At 38.1% G+C, this 22,633-nt stretch overlaps 1 protein-coding gene across 7 annotated transcripts in view; it reads left to right on the plus strand.

Moving 5' to 3' along the window:
- The window catches only part of ccdc146 (coiled-coil domain containing 146), an 87,771-nt gene that overhangs the window by 59,400 nt on the left and 5,738 nt on the right, over positions 1–22,633 (plus strand). For all 7 annotated transcript variants that reach the window (XM_047389847.1, XM_047389848.1, XM_047389853.1 and 4 more), the window contains 5 exons: positions 14,848–14,958; positions 15,055–15,192; positions 16,673–16,798; positions 18,941–19,051; positions 19,148–19,285. In XM_047389847.1, the coding sequence (XP_047245803.1) occupies positions 14,848–14,958; positions 15,055–15,192; positions 16,673–16,798; positions 18,941–19,051; positions 19,148–19,285 (624 nt within the window). The remainder of the gene's footprint in view (positions 1–14,847; positions 14,959–15,054; positions 15,193–16,672; positions 16,799–18,940; positions 19,052–19,147; positions 19,286–22,633) is intronic.

The following is a 22,633-nucleotide window of genomic DNA, read 5'->3' on the forward strand; positions in this document are numbered from 1 at the left end:
TTTTTGGATTTGGTTTTTTGTTGTACAGCAAACACAAGGATTAGTAGTAGTCAAGACACATTTATGAGATTGATACATTTTGAGCACCCCTACTGAACAGATACTAATTTAGATACTGTAACATAATACTGCACGTTATTAACTTATTTTATTAATTGCATGGTGGCATGATTGGTTGCACTGTTGCTGCAAGAAGGGTTTGGGTTCACATTCCAACCTGAGGTCCTTTTGCAAGGGTTTTGCATGTTCTACCAGTGGGTTATCTCTGGGTATTCCGGCTTCCTCCCACATTCCAAAAACAAGACTGTTAGATTAGTGTGTGTGTGTGTGTGTGTGTGTGTGTGTGTGTGTGTGTGCATGCTCCTGTTTTTGCGGCTGAGCACAACCCTAACCCTTAACCCTAACCATCAAAGTGAGGACTATTTGTTGTAAGGTGAGGATATTTTCATGGTCCTCACTTGCTATTTGCTAGGGGTTAGGTTTAGGGCCAAGATGTGAATTGAGGTTAGGGGTTAGGTTTGTACTGGTAATAGTTTTTTTGGGGTGGGGGGGGGGGTTGTCATTTGTGTATTTGTATGACTGTGTGCCCCACCTCTTGCCCAATGACTACTGGAAATAGGCACCAGCCCTCTGCGACCCTGTAAGGCCAAGAGAGTATAGTCAGATTTATGGATTTGCAGCAGAAACAATTTCTCAGCTTCCGGTTCACAAAACTTATATTGCTAATGGTTTGCTAACCTGACTCAACATGCCTGTCAAGTTTGGGTGCTTTGCATTCTTTTTGCATCATGTTGATCATGTTGATTTAACTGTATAAGTACCCACTGCATCTATTTACCTTTGTGTGCCTCCTTTACCACCATCATTGTGAGTGGTGGCAATATAAGATTAGTTCTCATCAGCCTGTAAGTCACTGTTCCAGTTGCTTTAACCTTTTAATAGTTGTTCTGATTGTAGATATGGGTAACTGTAGGTAAGTAGTTATTTTTTGCATTCATTTCCTGACTCAAAGACCAATGCACATCTGCGCTAAAGGAATGATGTGTTCTCCCGTGTCTCTTAATAGAGTGACTAATAGAAATAGACGTCTGTGTGACGATCATACAGGAAACAAGTCCAGTTGTTTATTTTACTCTGCAAAAAGACATTTTTAAAACTTTCAACACAACTGCCAGTAAAAGTGGGGAGTGTTGTGTGTAGTCTAGATAAGACTTCCTGAAACGAACACTAAATTAAAAAAAGTGTAAGAGAATAAGATTATCTCAGAGAGCTGCAGGCCCTTCATCTATGGCATCTTGCTGAATCACATTTGCGGAGATGTTTCTAAATCAATAAGGGATGTGCACCTTTTTGTTACACAAAGACTGTAAAATGTGGCAAAATAATTCATCCCATTACCTGACTCACTCAAAGATAAATTAGTGCAGTACATATTTGTACAGAAAGTATCTGAGATTAACTGTCAGAATAAAAAAGGCACATTTGTGTTGTCCTCATAAGAAACCTGTCATTTGCACTATATGATGAAAAGAGTTGTTGATTTCCGTTCCAGACAGAGTGGTGCTTACAGGCCTCAATCTTTCCCTTAGTGCAATATTAATGTATTCAATAATCCTTTTGTTTAAAGCACTATTCTTTGGTAGATTTGATAATTATAAGGTTTTTCAATATGAAAGTGCAGCAACAGTTAAAATTTGGGTTAACTGACAAAGAGTTGAAACATTATAAAATCCTGTCAGGTACCGTTCACTGAAAAAACAGGAAACATCCTACATTATTTGACATTTCTGTTCTTTCCTACATCAAATTGTTTTCATCTTTCTTCTCCTGCATCACAGTTACATGCTTACAGAAGACTGTAAACATTTAACTGTGTCACAAACATCGCTTCTCTTTTAGAATTTACATTTTTTGCCCTTGCTATAATTCACATACTGTAAATGCATACAGATATAGATGTTCTTAATTATAAATGTAGTGACTTATTCAATGGTAGACAATCTGTATAAGTGCAGAAAAAAGGCAATATTATTGCAAATCTGTCCTTCTGAGGGGTTTTGTAAATTGGGTGAACTCGCAAAATTTTTTATCGTATGAATTTTGCACATGAAGAACATGAACATGAGTCGTTTGTTTATTCAGAGGACTTCCCTTTGATTTTAGCTTGTTAAATATGTTCTAATCAGCAAATAATATTTACTAATCATCCTTAACTGATAAAGCATGTGCTTGTTTGAGTAGCTTTAGTTTGTTTTCAGTCTTTGGCTGCTGATGTTTTGATTGACTGTTGCTGGGTTGACAGCTGTAAATTAATTTTTTAGTTTTGAAAATTAATAAAAAATTGCACTTGGTAACAAAGCTCAAAACAGAGGTGGATGTGAAGCACAAGATTAAGATTCATGCCAAGAGGGATAAACCCAAAGTATAACAGAATAGGCAATAAGATTTTCACGGCTAGGCCGAGACCCGATACAGATGAATAAATCACAACATATTTATCTAACTTTGCAGTAGAATGACAGACACATAGTGATCTGAGATGACCACACACACACACACTTAGATACACAACAAGCAGACTTGCCAGTGTTTCCATCAAGAGATTGGTTGTGCTGCTGCATTAGATCAGAGTCACTGGGTGGGACCAAATTTCCCAAAAAGTCTTTTGCTCAGATGAATGCAGAGCGGGAACTGACTTCACCATGTTTTGAAAGAGATCTCATTTCTTTTCTCCATCTGTTTCGTGTTCTGCTGTTTATTATTTGCTACAACTGGCTCGATTGGTGTCATCTATTTTTGTTATATATTTTTTGCTCTAGTATTTTTGCTGCTTTGTCCTTACGTTTGCACAAAGTTCCTTCTTCTCTTTTGAGGCTTGTATTCAAGTTCATCTGTGCAAACCTTTTTCTTTTCACTGCCTGACCTTGTTCGTTTAATAGGGTGCCCAGTCAATTTTCTGTTACCTTCCACTAATCAGTCCAGTGCTTTGGTTCTACTTTAAAATAAAGTTCTATGTATTTTATTGGGATTTATGTAATTGATTGACCTAAAAGTGGTACACATTGTTTAAACAATGCAGTCATATACAGCCCCCTGTCCTCTAATATGTCTAAATAAAATCCAGGGCAGGAAGGTGCGTTTAGACATAAACTAATTAATAAATTGCATCCATCTGTGTGTAATTTATTTTTAGAATTAATCTGTTGTGTGAAGGCCTTAGGGGTTTGTTGGAAAACATTATTGAACCAGCAGCGTCATGAAGACCAAAGAACACAGCAGATTTGTCAGGAATAGAGCAGTAGAGGTATTTAGGGTTGCAATGTCCAAACGATTAATCTCACATATCACTGTTCAATTCATGATACAAACATAAAAAGAGTATGGCAAAACTGCAAACCGCCTAAACTGACAGGTCAGGAGAGTGTTAATCAGACAAGCAGCTAAGAGGTCTATACTAACTCTGCAGGAGCTGCAAATATCCATTGCTCAGGTAGGAAAATCTTTAGGGTTGAGTAACAAGAAATACATTGTTGGAAGAAAGCTATAAGAAGTCCCACTTGGAGTGGGCCACAACTTCTGTAGTAGATGCAACAAATCCATGTGCCCTGCAAATATGTGGAAGAAGGTTATTGGTCAAATGAGACCAAAACTGAAATTCTTGACCTACATGTAAAACACTATGTATGGCAGAAAGCACCTTCACTACAATAAAACATTGGGTTTGCAGCATAATGCGGTGTGGGTGTTTTTCTTCAGCTTGGGCAGAACAGCAGAGTTTATGTGGAGATGCATAGAGCTAAGTACATGGCAATCCTGGAAAAAAAGCCTGTTACAGACTGCAGAAGACTTGAGCGGTGCAGATGTTAACCTTCCAGCAGGACAGTAACGCAAAACATATGGTCGGAGCTCAAAGCATAGTAATGTCTTAGACTATCCCAGTCAAAGTCACACTTAAACACCACTTTGTTTTAGTCTAACACAAACAATCTCAATAAAATACATTAAAATATTTGCCTACAAGATTACAAAATGTAAAATAGGTCAAGGGTTCATGAGGTGTAAATACGTTTCTAGGACTGTATGACTCATCAGAGGTTTATCCCACACCTGTTTGCTCCAGCCATCCAGTCATTTAATATTTCGACTTCTCTGCTGTGTGTAAACAGCAAATCATTTTCTCAATCACACCCTTCCCTTATGCAGCTGTCTGATTCCCCTGGGTACAAAAAGTGAATCATGAATTTCTCTTCTTTTTGCAGGATGCTTGCCAACCCTATTCAGTCTCTATACGAATTTAATCTCCATGCAACTGCACTGCCGTCGATTTATCATATATATTGTCTATTTGTATTCATCTGTGACCAGTTTATCTTTTCATTGCAGATGGACCCCCCTCCCTTTGATGGGAAATTTTGACAAAGATAAAATAGGCCATCTGTTATACTATTGAAGTTCAATACACTCTGAGGCTTTCATTACTCTGAGAAATTTTAATTGCTGCAAAATAAACAAGTTGTTGTCTGACTCTGAATTTACTGCCTGTTTATGAAATTCTGGTACGTTGACATCTCATACAGGTGCACGCTTGAAGAACTTTGCAGCATCAATGGCAGCTAAATGTTGGTAAAATGTCATCTACCGACTAGTTACTCTGCTTCTGCTTCACAGTGTTGCACGAGTATCACACATATACACACACAGACACACACTCATTAATAGAGTCAGATTTATTTGAAGGTGGGGTTCCTGACAGACTGCACTGTCCCCGCGGTGGTGAGTCGTATTGTTTGTTTGTTCCTCTCTTAAATCTTTGTCCAACCTGTCTGGAAGTTATCACCACGGGGGAAACCCTTGTTGAATTATGTCTTTACAGCATGTGTGGGGACTTTTCTTTGATTGGTTAAGGGAAACTAAAAAAAGCAAGTCCAGAGAAACAGAATAGCTAACCAAAATATTTTATATAAAACTCTATTCTTCACCAAATAAGGCCATTGTGCAGCACACCTCTTTAACTCCAACCTTTTTTCAGGCTGATGGCTAAACAGCAAAAAATTTATTTTAGAGTTTTAAGATGTAGGGACAATGTGTACCCATCAGAAGCACCTCTTTTATAAAGTAAACCTTTTAGATTTCTTTGCAAAAGTATTCCTACCGCTTGAATGTCTTCATATTTTGTGATCTCTGCAAGAGCAAACTGCAGTGTATTCTCTTGGGATTTCATGTTGGACACAGACACAGAGTGTATAATTAAGAAGGAAAATGTTGCATGTGTTTTTTTAAGAAAAAGTGTGGCATGCATTTTTTCAGTTCCCCCTGAATCAATACTTTGTAGAATCACCTTTTGCTGTAATTTTAACTGTAATTATTGGAGATATTCCCCCTTGACTGGCTTTGCACATCTGCATACTGAAATCTTCATGCTTTCCTCTTTGAAAAACACATGCAGTCAGACTGGATTGAGAGGGTCTGTGAACCTCTGTTTTTGTGTATTGCCGAAGACACTCATATAGACTAAGGTCTGTATGAAAGCCTTTTTGAACACATGAACATGCTTTGATTTAAACTATATGGCTTTGGCTGTATGCTCAGTTGATGTATTGCTGGAATGAGGCGACTGTGGCTCAGTAGGAAGAGTAGTCGTCTTGCAATCAGAAGGTTGTGGGTTTGATTCCAGCTTCCTCCTGCCATATGTTGATGTGCCCCTGGGCAAGGCACTTAACCTCAAGTTGCCTACCGATCCGCGTATCGGTGTATGAATGTGTGAGCGTTAGTGAGTGCGATTGGGTGAATGTGGCTCTAGTGTAAAGCGCTTTGAGTGGTCTGTATGACTGGAAAAGCGCTATATAAGTTCAGTCCATTTAATGATTTCTTTCTTGATTATGTATTTTGTTGCACTGGTCTATAAAATCTAATTACAGTACCTTGAAGTTTGTCGTTATTTCATGACAAAATGTGAAAAAATGGAAGGCATGTTAACATTGGCATGTGCAAGGCACTTTAATACCCCATTAATAACTGAGTAATGTAGTTTTCCCCCAATCTTGCTCAATAGCTATAACTACCAATGGGAAGACTTACTGCAATCTGTTGGTTTCCTTAAGGACGCATTTTATTTCTTGATTTGAATCAGATATTTTAATTTATTTTGACTAGACTAAGTGTTTTGAAATGATTTTAAATTGATTTGTGTTCTATTTAGCTTGGCCTGGATCATACTCTTGATTAACTGATTTGGATTTGATTAATAAAACATTTAACTAACAGTAACATTGCCAAAGATAACTTTTCAGGGCCCCTAGAAATTTTCTATTTCAAATTTCCATATTTATTCAACCCAGATTTTTGAGGCACAGTGATCTGTATTACTTTTTTTTTTTCCTCTTATAAATGTCCAGAAACTGGCATTTAAACCAGACCATGGTTTTTTTGAAACATCAGATGTTTTTACTTTTTGGTTATTGATTAAAGAAAAAGAAAGTTGTCCTTATCCAGACTTTTAAAACTGATCAAATCAAAGACAAACAAAAGGGAAATTAATTAAAACTATATTCATGTTGTTCCAGGTTGTGTTTGGGTTGGGCCATCTGACCACTTCATCACAGGTCTAATTCACACTGCTATGCACGCTCTCGCTCACACCTACTCACTCTGACACCTCAGCAGGGAATGCCAGATTAATTTAATATGTGATCCTTTGGATTGTGGGAGGGAAGAAGGAGCCCCCGCAGAAAACAAAAGCAAGTACAAGAAGAATGTGCAAACTTTCCACAGAGTCTGAACAGGAGCTTAAAACACTTTAGAAGTAAGACTGAGTTTGTTAGTTTAGTAATAATCAGATCAGACTAACAACACAACACAAAAAGAATACAATGCAAGATTTCTGCATTGGTTAACTCTTTTTAAATTGTTTTTGGTTTCACACAATTCTTTTCTTACCATGAGATGCTCAGCTGCTTACATTGATGTCTTCAATTGAGAATTACTTTTCCCTAAGTGTTGTAGCACTCTTTTTTATAGAATGTATTTTACTTTCAGGAAGTCCAAATAAATTTGTAAAAAATAATTTGGCATTTTTATAAAAGCTGCAGTAAGAGCTCTGAGATTTAAAAGGAGAGATTATATTTTCAATTTTAGCTTCTTTTCGTCTCCCAAGAAGAGAATTTGAAATTCCCCTTGTATGTAACGTCCTCAATAATCAAGCTCCATCATATATCAGGGATCTAAATGTTCCATATGTTTCTAACAAAGCACGTCACTCGCAGACTTCAGGTTTACTGATGGTTCCCAGAGATTCTAAAAGTGGAATGGGAGGCAGATATTTTAGTTATCAGGCTCCTCTTTTAAGGAACCAACTCCCAGTTTTAGTCTGTGAGGCAGACACTCGGTCTACTTGTAAGACCAGGCTTAAAAGTTTCCCGTTTGTTAGAGTTGGAGTGGTTTAGGTTATTCTTAGCTATATGATGCTATAGACTAGGGCTACTGGAGGACACACTGACCACTTTTTCTCACTTTGTTACTTTCTCCTACTACTTTCCAGTTATGCATTATCTGCAGTTATTTCTGCCATTAAACTTATGTGCTCTCTTTGTTTTAATCTTTCTCCTCAGAGAAGTTGCATCTAGCCCAGCGTTTATGCTTAGTTGTGACACCCTTCTGAAGGGGTCATCCACTGAGCTATTGCTGCAAATAGCTAATCTTCTCTCCATATACAAGATGCAGTTGACTGTCTCTCTCGTAAACAAAACAATTGAAGCAGATATTGATGTGGCTAACAATATGCACTCTGTTTTTCGTCCCATATACGTTAATATGGCTTAGTGCTCATCTGTTTATCTTGGTTTCTTTCCTAGATGAAGCCACCACAAGAGCTACTGCTGCAATTAAGACTTTATATTTTTCAAACATACAACGTATCTCTGGACCAGCATTTCTGTGTCTTTTATTTTCTTTTTTGTGTATGCTCTGTCTTCTCAAATCCACAGTTAGTCGAGCCGATGGCTGCTCAAATTGAGCCAAGCTCAGGTAGACGTTTCTTGCTGTTAAAGGGGAGTTTTCCTTTCTGCTGTCATGCAAGCTCAGTGTGAGCTGCAAAGGTAATAATACTATGCAGCCCACTGTCCACTGTTGCTACCAGCTAATTCAGGAGAGATGATTGCTGGAAAGTTGCTTAGTGCAATTTTCTGGATTTCCTTAGATGGGAAGCTTTTTACCAGTTGGTATGAAATTGCACTTTTTTTCACCAGGATCAAATTGGAATGTATGTAATTGACTTTGAATCTGTCTATATGATTGAACTGAATTAACTGTGTGTTTCTATATATAAATTGAATCTGTTTCTCTGCTGGACGTTTGTTGTAAATCATCACTATATAAATAAACTTAATTTTTAATAAACTTTATTTTTAGTCTTAAGTGTAGTTTACAATGTTGCACTCATGATTTTAATCCAACTAAATACTGTTCAGATTTCAGTGTAAACTGATGTGCACTTCCATCCACTCCTTTAGCCCTCATTGGGTGACTCATTAAACTGGCAGATTTACTGGCACAGACCTGGCTTTTAATCATAATCCACAGAATTGTCACTACAGTGAGAAACTGTCCCAGTTTGTGAACTTCAAGTTTCCTGGTTCGGCATAGCTAAAGGGAGCTCTCAAACACTCCAGTTAAAAGAAGCAGAGTTGTTGCAGGATAACTTGCTCCTCACCTTGCAAGAGCCAGAACAGTGTGACTGATAACAAACACATCCTGATCCCCCAGTTCTCAGCAATGAGCAGGGGGAAGCTACTCAACATACTGGGCCACCAACTTCTCAGTGACTGTCCATGTGTAAATACATTATTAAACTTGCTCAGGGTACAACTAACAGAAAAATAAGGTTTAGTTTACGTGGTGCTGGTGAGCCCCCTTTTTCTAATGCTGCCCTAGACAACTGCCCATATGGCCCATATCAAATACCGAACTGCCTCCTAATTTGCTTCTGGTCATTGCACTTTAACTGTATCTTTGTTTGGATTAAAAAGTAAGATTAATCTTGTTTTATAGCTTTAGATCTGCTGATTACTAAGCAAGGATCAATCTAGTTTAATCTTTATTTATTTTATTTATGTTCTTTAAACTGCTTTATTTGACACATCCATAGTTGAGATTATATTATTAAAAATCAAAGTTATTATAACTAGGATTCATTGTTTATAAACATGATGTTTGGGAAGTTGTGAATCGTCAGATAACAGAATTTAATTCTACTGTGGTTTGAGCGCTGACCAAGCTAACATTAATTATGCTGCTGACATTAATTACTTCAGAGAGACATTGCATCTATTTATTGTTGGCAGTCTCACTGTATATGTCCATATTTATTAGAATTTATACTGTATTTGGTACATATGTGACCTTTCTGCTTTATTAATCTGTCCCTTTGTCTTTTACAAATATTTATTATGAGGCTCTATATTACTTGAGCTTGTGATGTTGTTAATAAATAAGGTAATTATTCATGTTTATGATGGCACATGCAGTGTACTGGCCATTGTGTGGCTTTTTAAGCCATAATGTTAACAACCCACTGAGCTGAAATTATGCAAATGAAATGCAAATTAGAATGCTGCACTGAAGCTGTCACATCCACAATGTTTTACAACACTCACAAGTCGAAAACCCAGCTATAATTTGTAACTGTCTTATGAAGAAAACAAAGAGACAGACAGGCAGGCAGAAAAGCAACACTGACACAGAGATTAATGAAAAAAAAGACAGAAGTCAGTAAGATTGGTAATAAAGGCTACGAGTGAAGGAACTGTAGAGAAAAGATTGATGCAAGAGCAAAGATAAGAGAAAGGGGTTGATGGAGACACTTCATAAAGTGTTTAAGTGACAAAAGGTGGTTTTGGGTGAAGATGAAACATGCATCAATCAGATCTTATTCTGGCTGTTGATGAACTGAGGAAGTTGAGCATCATTAAAACCATAGGGACAGGGTAAAAAAGTTTCTAATGTATTCCTCAGTTTTCGCACGCCGTTGAGGACAAAGTAATATAGCAGTTTTGAAAAAAGTTACTAAAGTTCAAAATCCTTGTAGCAGGTTTTATTTCCATTCATGTTAATGCATTGGTAACATTGCACATTGTATTTAAAACATAAAAACCAGAAATATGTGCTTAATCTACAGAAAGTGAGGGGAAATTAATATTAGGCTATTAAAATAGCAGTGTCTGGCTCAGACATTTACTGTATAAAATGAAGGAATGCTTGAAGATTTAATTTCAACTTAACCACTCTTTCTGGAAACTGCTTTACCTCTGTGTTACATGGTGCCAACCAACCTTTGGCACCTGTGAACAGATATTCCAGTCCAGGATGATTACACTACATTTCACAGTTCCTCTGTATTTTCTGGTGTTACTTCAGAAACAGCTTTCCTGATGTTACCCAAAAAACATATGATCAAAGTTCAGGACCCTGCATAGCACTGACCAAGATGCTACTAGCTTGCTGTTGTTTTTGGGGTCTTTGTCTGGTTGAAACATCATGGGCAAAGGCATTTGCCTCTTCAACATAAGGCAGCTTTTCCTCTTTAAATGTTTTTGATGTATTCAGACTGATCTGTGAACCTTCCTTTGTAATAAATAGGCCAGATACCATAGTAGAAGAAGCATCCCCATATCATGATGCCTAGGCCACCATGCTTCAATGTACTGTGGCTTTGCAGTCTGACATTGTCTGAACTTATTCATACGTTTCCCCCTCTCCAATCACTTTTTAATCAAAGTTTGCTGTTCTTCTAGAATTTTGCTTGATTTTCAGAAAGCAATGCTCTGTACCAAGCTTAGACAATGTTTGTTGCTTTCTTATCAAACCTGAACCCCCAACTTTGATACTAAATCTAGATTCTCCAAAAAAAAGTATGAGATTTATGAAACATGTACTTATTTTTATATTTGTGAAAACATAAATTGAACAAATTTGAAAGGTTTTTTTGCATTAGGGATCAGAATAAAACCACAAAATGTATTGTTAGACCTTGACTGGATTATTCTGCACTAATCAGAGATTCTTGAAAGCACAATCTGTGATTTATGAAACATTTACTTCATTTAAAAAAAATGCTAAAATGTCATCTATTCATGAACTTAATATCATGTATAGTCTTGTGTAGACTTGTAGCCCTAAAATTCACTATTCCTTTTATGCACAATTTGGGAATAAGTAGCCAGTTTTTGACTGCAACTGTGGTAGCATAACATTCTTTTAACGGCATTTTTTAGAGCAGTCTGGATTTGTGACAGGCCTTTTCTGCAAATACACAATTCCATTGAAACTTCTGCTTATACAATCACGTGTGTCGTTTATTTGTGGGGGAGATGCTGCCTCAGTATGTGCTCAGTGGTTCCGGGAGGTGATGGTAATGCTGAACTGAATGCTGGGTACAGAAGAGTAAATGTAAAAGAGTCATTATTTATTTACCTTGTTGTTCAGAACAAATCTCTGCAGGCTCGACTCCATCTATGTACGGTCAAACAGCAAAGGCTAGGAACAGTGTAAACTGGTAGCAGTAGGTACGTTTTAAATGTGCCAACATGTTCCTACTCTCTGACTGCCCAAAAATGTTGGACTTTTTTTTACCTGTGGTTAAAGTTTTTATTTAAAGTTCCCATTTCTGTAAAAATGCTTTATTGTAGAACTTTTCATGTGACTACTGACTTATCAACTCAAACAACTAAAACTGTGAGTTTTTAACATTCTACATGCAAGAGAGACAGCCACTGTAAAACAAACGAGTGCCATTTCTTTCTGTAATGCCTGACTGAGCTTTGTATGCCAACTCTGCAGGGATGTCCCCGAAAGGGTTTTATCTCCCTCTGAAATGGAGGAAAGTATGCAAAATATTCAGTTATTTGAATAATAACTCTGTATTCTACAACCTGCATTTGCATGTTTGTTGGAAATCTGTTTTGCCTGATGTGTTGCATAATTTTGATTTCACAATGATGAAGCCAGACAGTCACACTAACAACCTTTATTTTTTCAATTCGCACTGTGAACAGCAGATATACCCATTTTATTATTTTATGTTTTTCATCTTCTCTCCTCTTCTGAACGTTACACTTGATACCACATTTTAACTATTTTTTTACTTAATCTCCTTCTGTCTGCCTGTTCTTTGAGTATGTCATTGTCAGCCTCCTCTGTTCCACAGCTTTTTGTTTTTGTGCTCTTCAGCATGAACAGCAACTCAGCTAATCACCTAACCTACATTGGTGCAAAAGTCTGTATTGCTAAACAGAAAAGCAGCCTGTTGTTCCTCTTGTCTCGTCTCTTTACTGTTTGATCTTTTCTTCAAACTTTTGCCTTCTTTTCAGTCTTCCTTCATTGTCTAGTATTTCTCTCTGATCGTTTCTCATTTTTTATATTATATATTTACAATATCCATAAATGGCATCGGCAAGATTTTGTTCATGCCTAAATTCCTGCCAGCAGAGCAGCTAAATATGAACTTCTTGTTTGGAAAATAAGAAATTAACTTCAGTAGTTTTTTTTGTTTTTTTTTAAATAAAAGCTCAACGCTGTACCTTTTTTTTTTTCCTTTTTTGATGGAGAAAATCATTGTCAAATTGTGTGGAAAAACGGCTACAACTAGCAAAAGAACTTACTTTAACAGTGTAAATAAACACATCTTTTTTAAATTGCTCATGAGCCAAGGCAACCAGGTGTACAAGAGAGTAAAAGAAACACCAAATGGTTCTAGAAAAGTAAGTTAGCCTTACTGTGTCTGGGCTACATGCAGTTCTCTCCTCTTTTACCGTTAGTGTAACAACATTACGTTCTTCCCCTACAGGGCCCTTACATGAGAGAATCTAGCGATCTAGTGTTTACTGCCTCTCAACACTAAAATAACCACCTAAGAAGCTCCTGCTTAGCAGACAGGCTGTCCTCCAACAATGGACATTCCTAACAATGTTTAAACCTTTTAATAATCTGTAGGCTGCACGGTGGCGCAGTTTGTAGCACTGTTGCCTTGGTAGAAGAACCCAGCTCTGTGTAACCTCTATTTGTAAAAACAAAAAAGCTAAATTAAGGTTTTCAGTTTACCAAAAATATTGATAAAATCTCGTCTTGGTGCTGTGAATGTCTATGACACATAAAGAAATGCTGACTTTAGAAAGAAATCAATAGTTTCCTAATTTTTCCGGAGCTGTAACATCTGTTTCTATGCAATTGAGATTCCTTTGGGCACGCAGAGCTCATCATATTTGGCATCAGGTTGGATCTCCTTTTGTTTTCAGAACTGTCTTAAATCTTTGTGTTCCTCAGAGATTTTGGTCCATATTGACATGACAGCATCACCAAGTTGCTACAGATTTGGCAGCCTGCACAAACATCACATGCCAAAGGTGTTCTATTGAATAAGGATCTGGTTACTGTGCAGGCCCCAGGAATAGAGTCAACTCATTATGCTGTTCAATCGACTGGTTTAGGACAATGTCAGCTTTGTAACATGGCGCATTATACTGTTGTAATAGCCATCAGAAGGCAGGTACACTATGGTCTTAAAGGAATGGGCGCAGTCAGCAATACTCAGGTAGGGTGTGGTGTTTAAATTCTGCTCATTTGGTACCGATTGTGTTAAGCCTTGGTGAATTGCAGCCTCAGTTTCCTGTTTTAAGCTGACAGGAGGGGAACCTGGTGTAATCTTCTGCTGCTGTAGCCCATCTGCTTCAAGGGATCCCCATGATGTCGATTCAGAGAGGCCCATTCTCCTCAGAGCTTTGAAATCAACAAATCATTTTCATCCACACAACTGACATGTTTAAAGAGAATAGTATGTAAAAGAAAAATGTGTGATAATTTCTTCAAACTATAAGGTCTAGATGACACTGACTTGCAGTCACTACTTGATTTAACAAGTAATTCAACAACTATATCTAATAAAGTGGCCAGAGTCTATGTTTTATTTTGTGCAAATCAAAGCAAACTATTGGTTGTGAAATTAAACATCCAAGGTAAAATCAGACAAAATAAGATCTGTAGCAACACAAGACAATCAAGTCTGGACCTGACGAACACCATTATCACATCCAATACTAATATTGAATTAAATCAGTCTTCAGGAACCATTGAACTAGAGTACAATGCACTTTGACAAACTTTTGAAAATGTAATTTAAAAAAGCTATACAAGTTCTTCCTTGAATCACTCAACAAAAATACTGCAAGATGAGGTGTTTGGTGTAATTAATTTGTTGGATAATGTTCCGATGTAAACACTGCTGTAACATCCTTTTCACACCCAAATTTCCTGTAGTTCATTTAAACAGTTAGCCTTTCAGTCATGTCAGCACTTTTCAAATCCTCCATCTCCCTTTCTTACTCTGACTGACTGCAGCAGTTTTGCGATGTGTCATCTGAGGTCCTGAATCTAAAACGTCCACCCTGCCCCTCTCCTGTCTTTTACTCCAGCTCTTTGGAGTCAACTTCCTGGAGCTTTTTCACTTATACTCGCTTCCCACTTTCATTTCTGCTGTCTTAAGAGATGTCAGGAAATAAAAAAAAACATAATCCCTTTGAGGGATCTCATGGCTTTATAAACTTTGGTCTCTCTTATCGCTCTTTCCCAGAGACTTGTCACTGGGAGGAAGCAACCATCCTCACACTACATTTGGCTAGGAAAGGTGTTGAGTTCTGTTATCTGTTTAATCCCAGGGCAATAAGTATCTTGAGTTTCTGCAGGGGAGATGATTCAACAGAGGGAGTTACTAGACCTTTTACTGCCTTTAAAAAGATATAAACACACAAATGTCAACATGTTGTTGTTTTGCCATTAACTCCAATTTTCTGCATCCCTCAGTTGTCAGAATTCAGAGACAAGACGCTAAAAAGTGTGAATAAAACCCTTGAATACAGGGAGTTAAAGGGCGAGGACCCGCCAGCTTCAGAACTCGTCAAAAAAATGGAGCAGGTACATGCTTTTCGTTTCTAATTTTACCTTAGGTACTTTAAAAGCTGAGTTGCAAATATGCAGCTAATTTCTCCCTATGTTTTTGTGCACTTGAAGCTGGAGGTGAAATTGGCGAAGCGTGAGAGTCAGCTGCTGGAAAAAGAACTCCTGATGGAGCAGGTGACACGGCTGTCAAAGCCACTGGGGGAGCAGGCGGAAAGCTGCAGGCTTGACAGTCTCTCTGTGGCAAAGAAGGTAGCCTGAAAGGTCCTCTGGAAGACGTTATTAGCGCTTGTAAACAGATTTTAATGGAACACATTTGTTCTGTTTTAACCTTTTAAATTTATACTGTAGTAGCTGAAGCACCAAGCTTAACATTAAGCTGTTGTCATCTGAGCCAACATGAGCGGACCGACTGCACTACTGCTCTGTTTTTGTTTTGGTGTTTTTTTTAAAAAGGATTTGTAACATAACTTCCAGGATTTCATGGTGCATACACCTAAAGATAATGTGAGAAAGAAGGTGAATTCTAAACTTTTTGACTGATGTACCCAAAAAATTATCCATAACAGCGACTTGCAAAAGTATTCAGTGTTTGTTCACATTACAATAACAAATTTAAATTCATTTTATTGGGATTTTATATAATAGACATCACACATTAGTGCAAAATTGTGGATTGGAAGAAAAAAGGGTACATGTTTTAATTTTGTACATGTTTTGAGTTGAAAAGATTTGAAAAGTGAGCCTGTGTTTAAATTTTAAATTCAGAGCAACTGATTCACTTCATAAGTAAGCTAATGAGTATCTGATAAAGTCCAACTGTGTGTAATTTAAACTCGGGATAAATCTAGCTGACATGTGAAGGCCTAATATGTTTGTCAGAGAACACTATCAAACAAACGGCATGATGAAGACCAAACAAGTTTAAGACCAAGTTTAAGGCAGGGTTGGGCTATAAAGCAATATCCCAAGCATTGGACATCTCACAGAGCACATTTTTGTCAATTCAGTTCAGTTTCTTTATATAGGTCCAATAAAAAATAATTTGTTATTTTAAAGCACTTTAGAAAACAAAAGTCTTTTCAGTCCATCCAAAACAAAATGCTTAAAATGGGAAGAATTTAATATAACTGCCAACCTACCAAGACATGGCCTCCCACCTAAACTGACAGGCTGGGCTAAGAGATGATCAATAGCAGCCAGAATGCCCACGATAACTCTGAAAGACCTGAAGAGCACCCCAGCTCAGATGGGTAAATCTGTGGACAAGGCAACTCTTAGTGGTGCACTCCACAAATCCGTGTGGCTAGAGGAAACAAAACAATGAAATCGTGTTTGACACAATTATTGTAGAAGACACAGCAAATGTGTGCAACAATGATCTGATCATATGAGGCCAAGACTAATTGCTGGAAAGCTAACGCTGCGCGTTACCTTGTACAAACCATCCCCTTTGTGAAACATGGTGGTGGCAGCATCAGGCTTTGACATTGTTTTACAGAGACAAGGAAGCTGGTCTCTGCACCTGTGGTCCAAACCCCACAGAAAGTCTGTCATTTTGGTTTGCCAGCCAACACTGCTTGAAGCTTTAATTTCAAATTTGTATTTGTAAATATCTTTGAAAACTATGTATACTTTTCCTTCTACATCACAGTTATCCTCTACTTACTGCATGTGAAATCTAATGCTTGCCTTCTTCATGCATATGTTTTTTTTTTCTGCCTGTTTCCAGCTGAATGAGGCCCGTGCCAACATCATTAACATCAACCTCTGTTTGATGGCTGTATCTGCAGAATTCTCCGTGAAGCAGGCAGTCGTTTTGTCTGAACGGCGACAGATCAAAGCGAAAGAGCTGCAGGTCTGTCACTCTGTGCTTAAGTTCGCAAAATTCACACCATAGTCTTCCTCTGTCTTTCCTATTATTCCTGTTATTCTAAAACAGCATCCCTTTGGAGTCTTGTTCCTCACTTTAGATGTGTTTATGCAGTTTATTTTCAAAGTAAAACTAATTTAGAAGGTAAACATGGCAAATAAAATCAAATGGGTGTTATAAAATTTCAGTACGAATATTTAGCATCTGCACTGCAACAGGATATCAGTTGTGTGGATAAATCTGTGTTGTGTCATATGAATTAGTTGCTTTGTAATCCGAGAGAATGTGATGATTAGTTTCTTTTGTGATTCTTCCATATGGCAGTGTAAGAAAAGAAAGCAGAGGTTGGCAACCAAGCTAAGTTATGTTTTTAGTGACAACTGTTACCATGACAGCTGTAAGAGTTCCTCTACCAAACGCAAAAAACAAACAGGGTTTTAATTTTCTCTTCCCATACTAGGAGTCAACAGACTTTCTTAAGCAGTAAGTTATGGAAGAGGTAAGTTAAGAATTATGGCTTCAGTTTCCTGTCTAAGCTGACAAAAGCAGCTCCCAGTGTTGTCTTCTGCTGCTGTAGCTCATCAGCCTCAAGGATGGACATGTTGTGTGTTCTGGGATAATATTCTGCATAATTGTAATTACTGATAATTTAAGCTTTTTTTGCATTTCTGTCATCTCGAATCAATCTGTCTCACATTCTCTGACATCAACAAGGGGTTTTTGTCCACACTAGCATCAAAGACAGGATGTTCTCTCTTTTTTTGACCATTCTATGTAAACCTGAAAGATGTTTGTACATGACAATCCCAGTGGTTCAGCAGTTTCTGAAATACTCATATCAGCCCACCTGGCACCAACAACCATGCCATGTTTGAAGCCTCTTAAATTCCCCTTCTTCCCCTTTCTGCTTTGAATTTCAGAAAGTCGTCTTCATTGTGCCTAGATGCCTTAATGCATCGAGTTGCTGGCATGGGATTTAATATTCGTTTCTAATGCTTAAGGATTGCTTTTTTGATAAAATTCTGTAAAAATTCCTGCCTTTTGTCACACATGAGAAATGCTGTACAATAAAGTGTTAAGTGTTTGGTTGCCATTGATGTAAACAGTTAACCTTTCAGACAAGTCACCACTTTTCACCTCCTCCATCTCTTTCTCCCTTTCTGACTGACTGCAGCACTTTTGTGTTGAAAGTGTCAGCCGAGGGCCTGAATCTAAAACATCCACACTGCCCCTCTTCAGATTTTTTCTCCAGATACAGCATAATGTTATATCACATGCTGTATCTTTGATTTGCCTCATCAGACATGTTTTGCCTTTTGAATTACTGATGGAATACACACTCAATCAAAAAACAAATATGGCCATTTCATGAAATTTTTGGACACTTAATAACAGGACCTGTGGTTCTTTTTAAGGTAAAAGTGTTCACAAACCTTTTTTTTAATAATCTACATCTAATGTATGTTCCAGTCATTATTTGACAACATCACGTTTTGTAGAAAAGTGTTTATTCATTTTTGCTCATATGCCAAGAAATGAGATGACAATATCACACTCAATATCACCTAAAATCACACAACCAAATTTTTAAGCCAATTTCAGCATTGTTTTGATTCATAATTTATCTAAAGTTATAGATGATGAAACCTGATGACTCTAAAGCAGTTGAAGGTTTTTATTTTGTTGTGCACTTTACAAAATCTAAAAAAAAAAACAATAAAGTAGATGTATTTTAATAAAAAATGTGTAGGAATGCTCTTTTTTAACTTGCTTCCCCCTTCCAGTTCTGCTGCTTTAAGAGGATGTCAAGACATAAAAAGCTTAATCCCTTTGAGGGATCTCAAGGCTTTTTCTACTTTGGTTTCTCTTATCACACTTTTCCAGAGACTTGTCAACTAGTAGGAGGAAGCTCCCATCCACGCACCACATTCAGCAAAGAAAGGTGTTGAGTTCTGTTATCTTTTTAATCCCAGGGCAATAAGCATCATGAATTTCTGCAGGGGGAAGCACTCAACAGAGCGATTAGCTGTAGACTTTTACTACCTTTTTAAAATATACAGTATAAACATACAAATGTCAACATGTTGTATCGTTTTGCCATTAACTCCAATTTTCTGCATCCCTCAGTTGTCAGAAGTCAGAAACAAGATGCTAAAAAGTGGGAATAGCACCCTTGAATACAGGGAGTTAAAGGGCGAGGACCCGCCAGCTTCAGAACTCGTCAAGAAAATGGAGCAGGTACATGCTTTTCATTTCTAATTTTACCTTATGTACTTTAAAAGCGAAATTGCAAATATGCAGCTAATTTCTCCCTATGTTTTTGTGCACTTGAAGCTGGAGGTGAATTTGGCAGAGCGTGAGAGTCGGCTGCTGATTGAAGAACTCCTGGTGGAGCAGGTGACCCAGCTGTCAAAGCCACTGGGGGAGCAGGCGGAAAGCTGCAGGCTCGACAGTCTCTCTGTGGCAAAGAAGGTAGCCTGAAAGGTCCTCTTAAATATCAACTAAGAAATGATTAGATATTGTACACATAGAATATAATGGAACTTATTTATACTGTAATAACATTCTAAATTTATAATGTAGTATAGAGTAGTCCGCAGTCTTGTGAGAAGTATTGTGAGGCAGCTTTTAAGAGAATTGCAAGCTTGTCTTGATCTGTCTTTTGCTCTGTCTGTATTTCTCGCCCCTGTCACCGACTCATCAAAATCACAGCCATAAAAGATGGATGTGGTCTGCATGACATCTCTTTTTTTAGTTTTTCAACAGCCACTTTGAAGCACCAAGTTTAATATTAAGCTGTCATCATCTGAACCAACATAAGCAAACCAACTGCAGTACTGCTCTGTTTTTTTTTTTTTATAAAATGTAAAAAAATTATGGTGCAAAAACCTACACATGAGGTGAAAAGGCAAATCTGAGCTATTCTCACAGATGTACTCGTTTACTCCCATAAATAATCAAATTGTTCAAACCCCTTTTCCAAATTTCTGTCACATTACAACCCCAAACTTTCAGATATTTTAGGGGATTGTATGTGATAAACTATGCAAATTAGTGCTTATTTGTGTTTACTTTGAAAACCCAAATTAAGTCCAGTGCAACCAATTGAACTGGTAAGAAACATAATTAACAAAATGGCAAACTCCTTTACAACTGTGTGATTTAATCTCTGTCTAAATGAAGTCGTTCTTTGAAGGTCTTTGTTACGACCTCGCTCAAAAGCCGTAAAAAAGAAAAGGGGGGACATGATACTGAAATAGTTTAAGCCCTTTTAAAGACATTATTTCAAGTAAAGAATAATCAGTCTGTATGTTGTCAGTGCAAATGTTTGGTGTGCTGTTGGTGCATATGGCAAAGGAAATCAGTAAGACGGGATGCTGATTCGGACATTTCAACGAGGACAAAAACGTAAGCGGGTTGTGATCCGTGTGTACCACAATGTCACTAGTACCGCTCAGATAAACATCAAAATGTGTGTCTTAAAGAGAGAATTGAAGCAAATGTTTCCTTCTCAATCACAGAATAATTTAACTGATGCTTATTGAACTTCCTGAAAAAGTAGCTGCAAATGCAAAGATCATCAGAGTGTGTAAGAACAGCTCCACCCATGTGGCTTGCATCCACAAAGAACTGGAAAGGGTGCTGAAGACGTGGCCAGCCTGAAAACAGCCAACACAGGAGCAGCAGAGAGGTGCCTTTTCACCCTCTCGAATGCCTTCTCACAGAGGGGAGACCATTAAATTTTAACATCTTTATGCAGCAAACTAGTTAAAGACGCCACAACAGAGGAGAAATAAAAATAAAAAAACATAATTTCCAACGAGCCCAAGAAAACGCATGAGCTCCTTAGTAACTGGAACAGGAAACTGTTCAACCACCTGAACCTTTTCTGTAAGGGCAAACCTCATCCTGGCCAACCACACGCCTCAAATAGGTAAGTCGCCTTGCAAACTCACAATTTGTAAGACTGGCTGTCAGCCTCACCCCCGCCAAACAAGTGAAAAGCTCCCTGATGCGCTTTACATGCTCTTTCCAAGTATCAGAATACACGACCCCCTCATCCAAGAAAACCGCACAGCCAGACATATCACCAACCACTCTGTTCATTAGTCGCTGAAATGTCGTTGGTGCATTTCTAAGCCTGAACGGCATCACCGTATAAGAGTACACGCTTGTCAGAGTTATAAACGCAGACTCCTCACATGCCCGCGTGGTCAACAGCAGATGCCAGTAACCCTTCAGAAGATCAAGTTTACTAATAAATTTAGCAGAACCCACTTGGTCATTGCAGTCAATGGAAAGCAATCTGATTTTGAGCAGGAACATGGAGTGTTATCAGATTATTATCATCAAGCATGTTCCTGACTTCTGCATCCAAATACTTTCTCAAAATTCACTTTGTACAAATTTTGGTTTTATCCTTTTACAGTCTACCACATGCAAATTGTTCTCAATCAATTGCGTGCGTTTTGGGTCATCACCTCCATTAACTGTGTAGCATGACCTTCCTGCAATTGAGCAAACAAAACATCCAATTCACCTAATGCTTCTGAAATTTAAAGCACCCGTGTGTAATAGAGACAGTACTAGGTGGCACCATCACTGGCATCACCCACAATAGGCGATAGTGCACTGTCCATGGTGCTGATACTCACAGCTACCCCAGTAGACCTGTTTACCACACACGCTTCTCTTGCTTCACACTCTGACTGCAGTAAATCCACTTCTCAAGCGTAGTACACTTTTAACGAGTTCAAGTTACACAATTGGGGCTTTTTCCATTGCTCCAGCAATAAGATTCAATATTTTTATCTTAAATCATTTTAAATTGACCAGTGAATTTAGCTTGAAAGGGAGAGGTCATGATCGGACCCAGTACCAACACTTGATCACCAGGCAAAAACGAGTGCACCTCAGAGCAATAATCAAATTGTGCTTTAATTTATTTCCTGCACCAAAGTCATTCTCTCTTTAACAAACTCATCGGCGCAACAAACGTCTCCTAAACCCATTCACATAGTCCACCAAGTTTGTCGATGAATCAGACACTTTTAAACTCATCACGGCCAAAGGACCCTTCACAGTGTGCAATAACCAGTTCATTTGGGCTGAACCCTTGGTATCCAGGGTGACCTCAGCCAAGGCAACCCTTCCTCCCAGTCGCCCCCCAACTCCGTACAGTAGACGCACAAGAGAGACTTCGTTGTGTGATGAAAATGTTCTATTGTCCCCTGACTCTCTGGATGATATGCTGTCACTTTACTGGGCTGTACTCTGAGCTGTTTCAGGACCTGGCTGAACAAATGTAAAGAAAAATTGGAGCCTCTGTCCCACAGAAATGCCAAACACTGAAATGAATTGGGTAAGTGCATAAAGAAATAGGCAGCTGAATACCGTGTAAGTGGACACATGATTGTACGCAGATAGAATGACCCCGCACTTGCATGAGGTAACAGGTCCAAACAGTCAATTATTAAGTTTTCAAATGGCTCAGAAGCTCAAATAACTGGACTCAATGGGAACAAATTCAGAATTTGGTTTGGCTTGGCAGTTAGCTGACAAACACGACACGTCTTCAGTAATACTTATGATGAAATGTCGTTTTTAAGATGCCTGCAGAAAAAAATGTCTCAGAACCTGATCATATGTCTTTCCCATACCAAGGTGCCCAGACTCATCATCTAAATCATTTAACACAGCAGAGCAAAGTTTACTGGGCACAACGATTTGAAACACAGGATCACCAACATTGTCAGCATGTGCCAACCATTTTCTCACCAACAGTGAATCCTAAATGAAGTACCCACATGCACAATCCAA

Source organism: Girardinichthys multiradiatus, chromosome 17, assembly GCF_021462225.1.
Source record: "Girardinichthys multiradiatus isolate DD_20200921_A chromosome 17, DD_fGirMul_XY1, whole genome shotgun sequence".
NCBI classification, from domain to species: Eukaryota; Metazoa; Chordata; class Actinopteri; order Cyprinodontiformes; family Goodeidae; genus Girardinichthys; species Girardinichthys multiradiatus.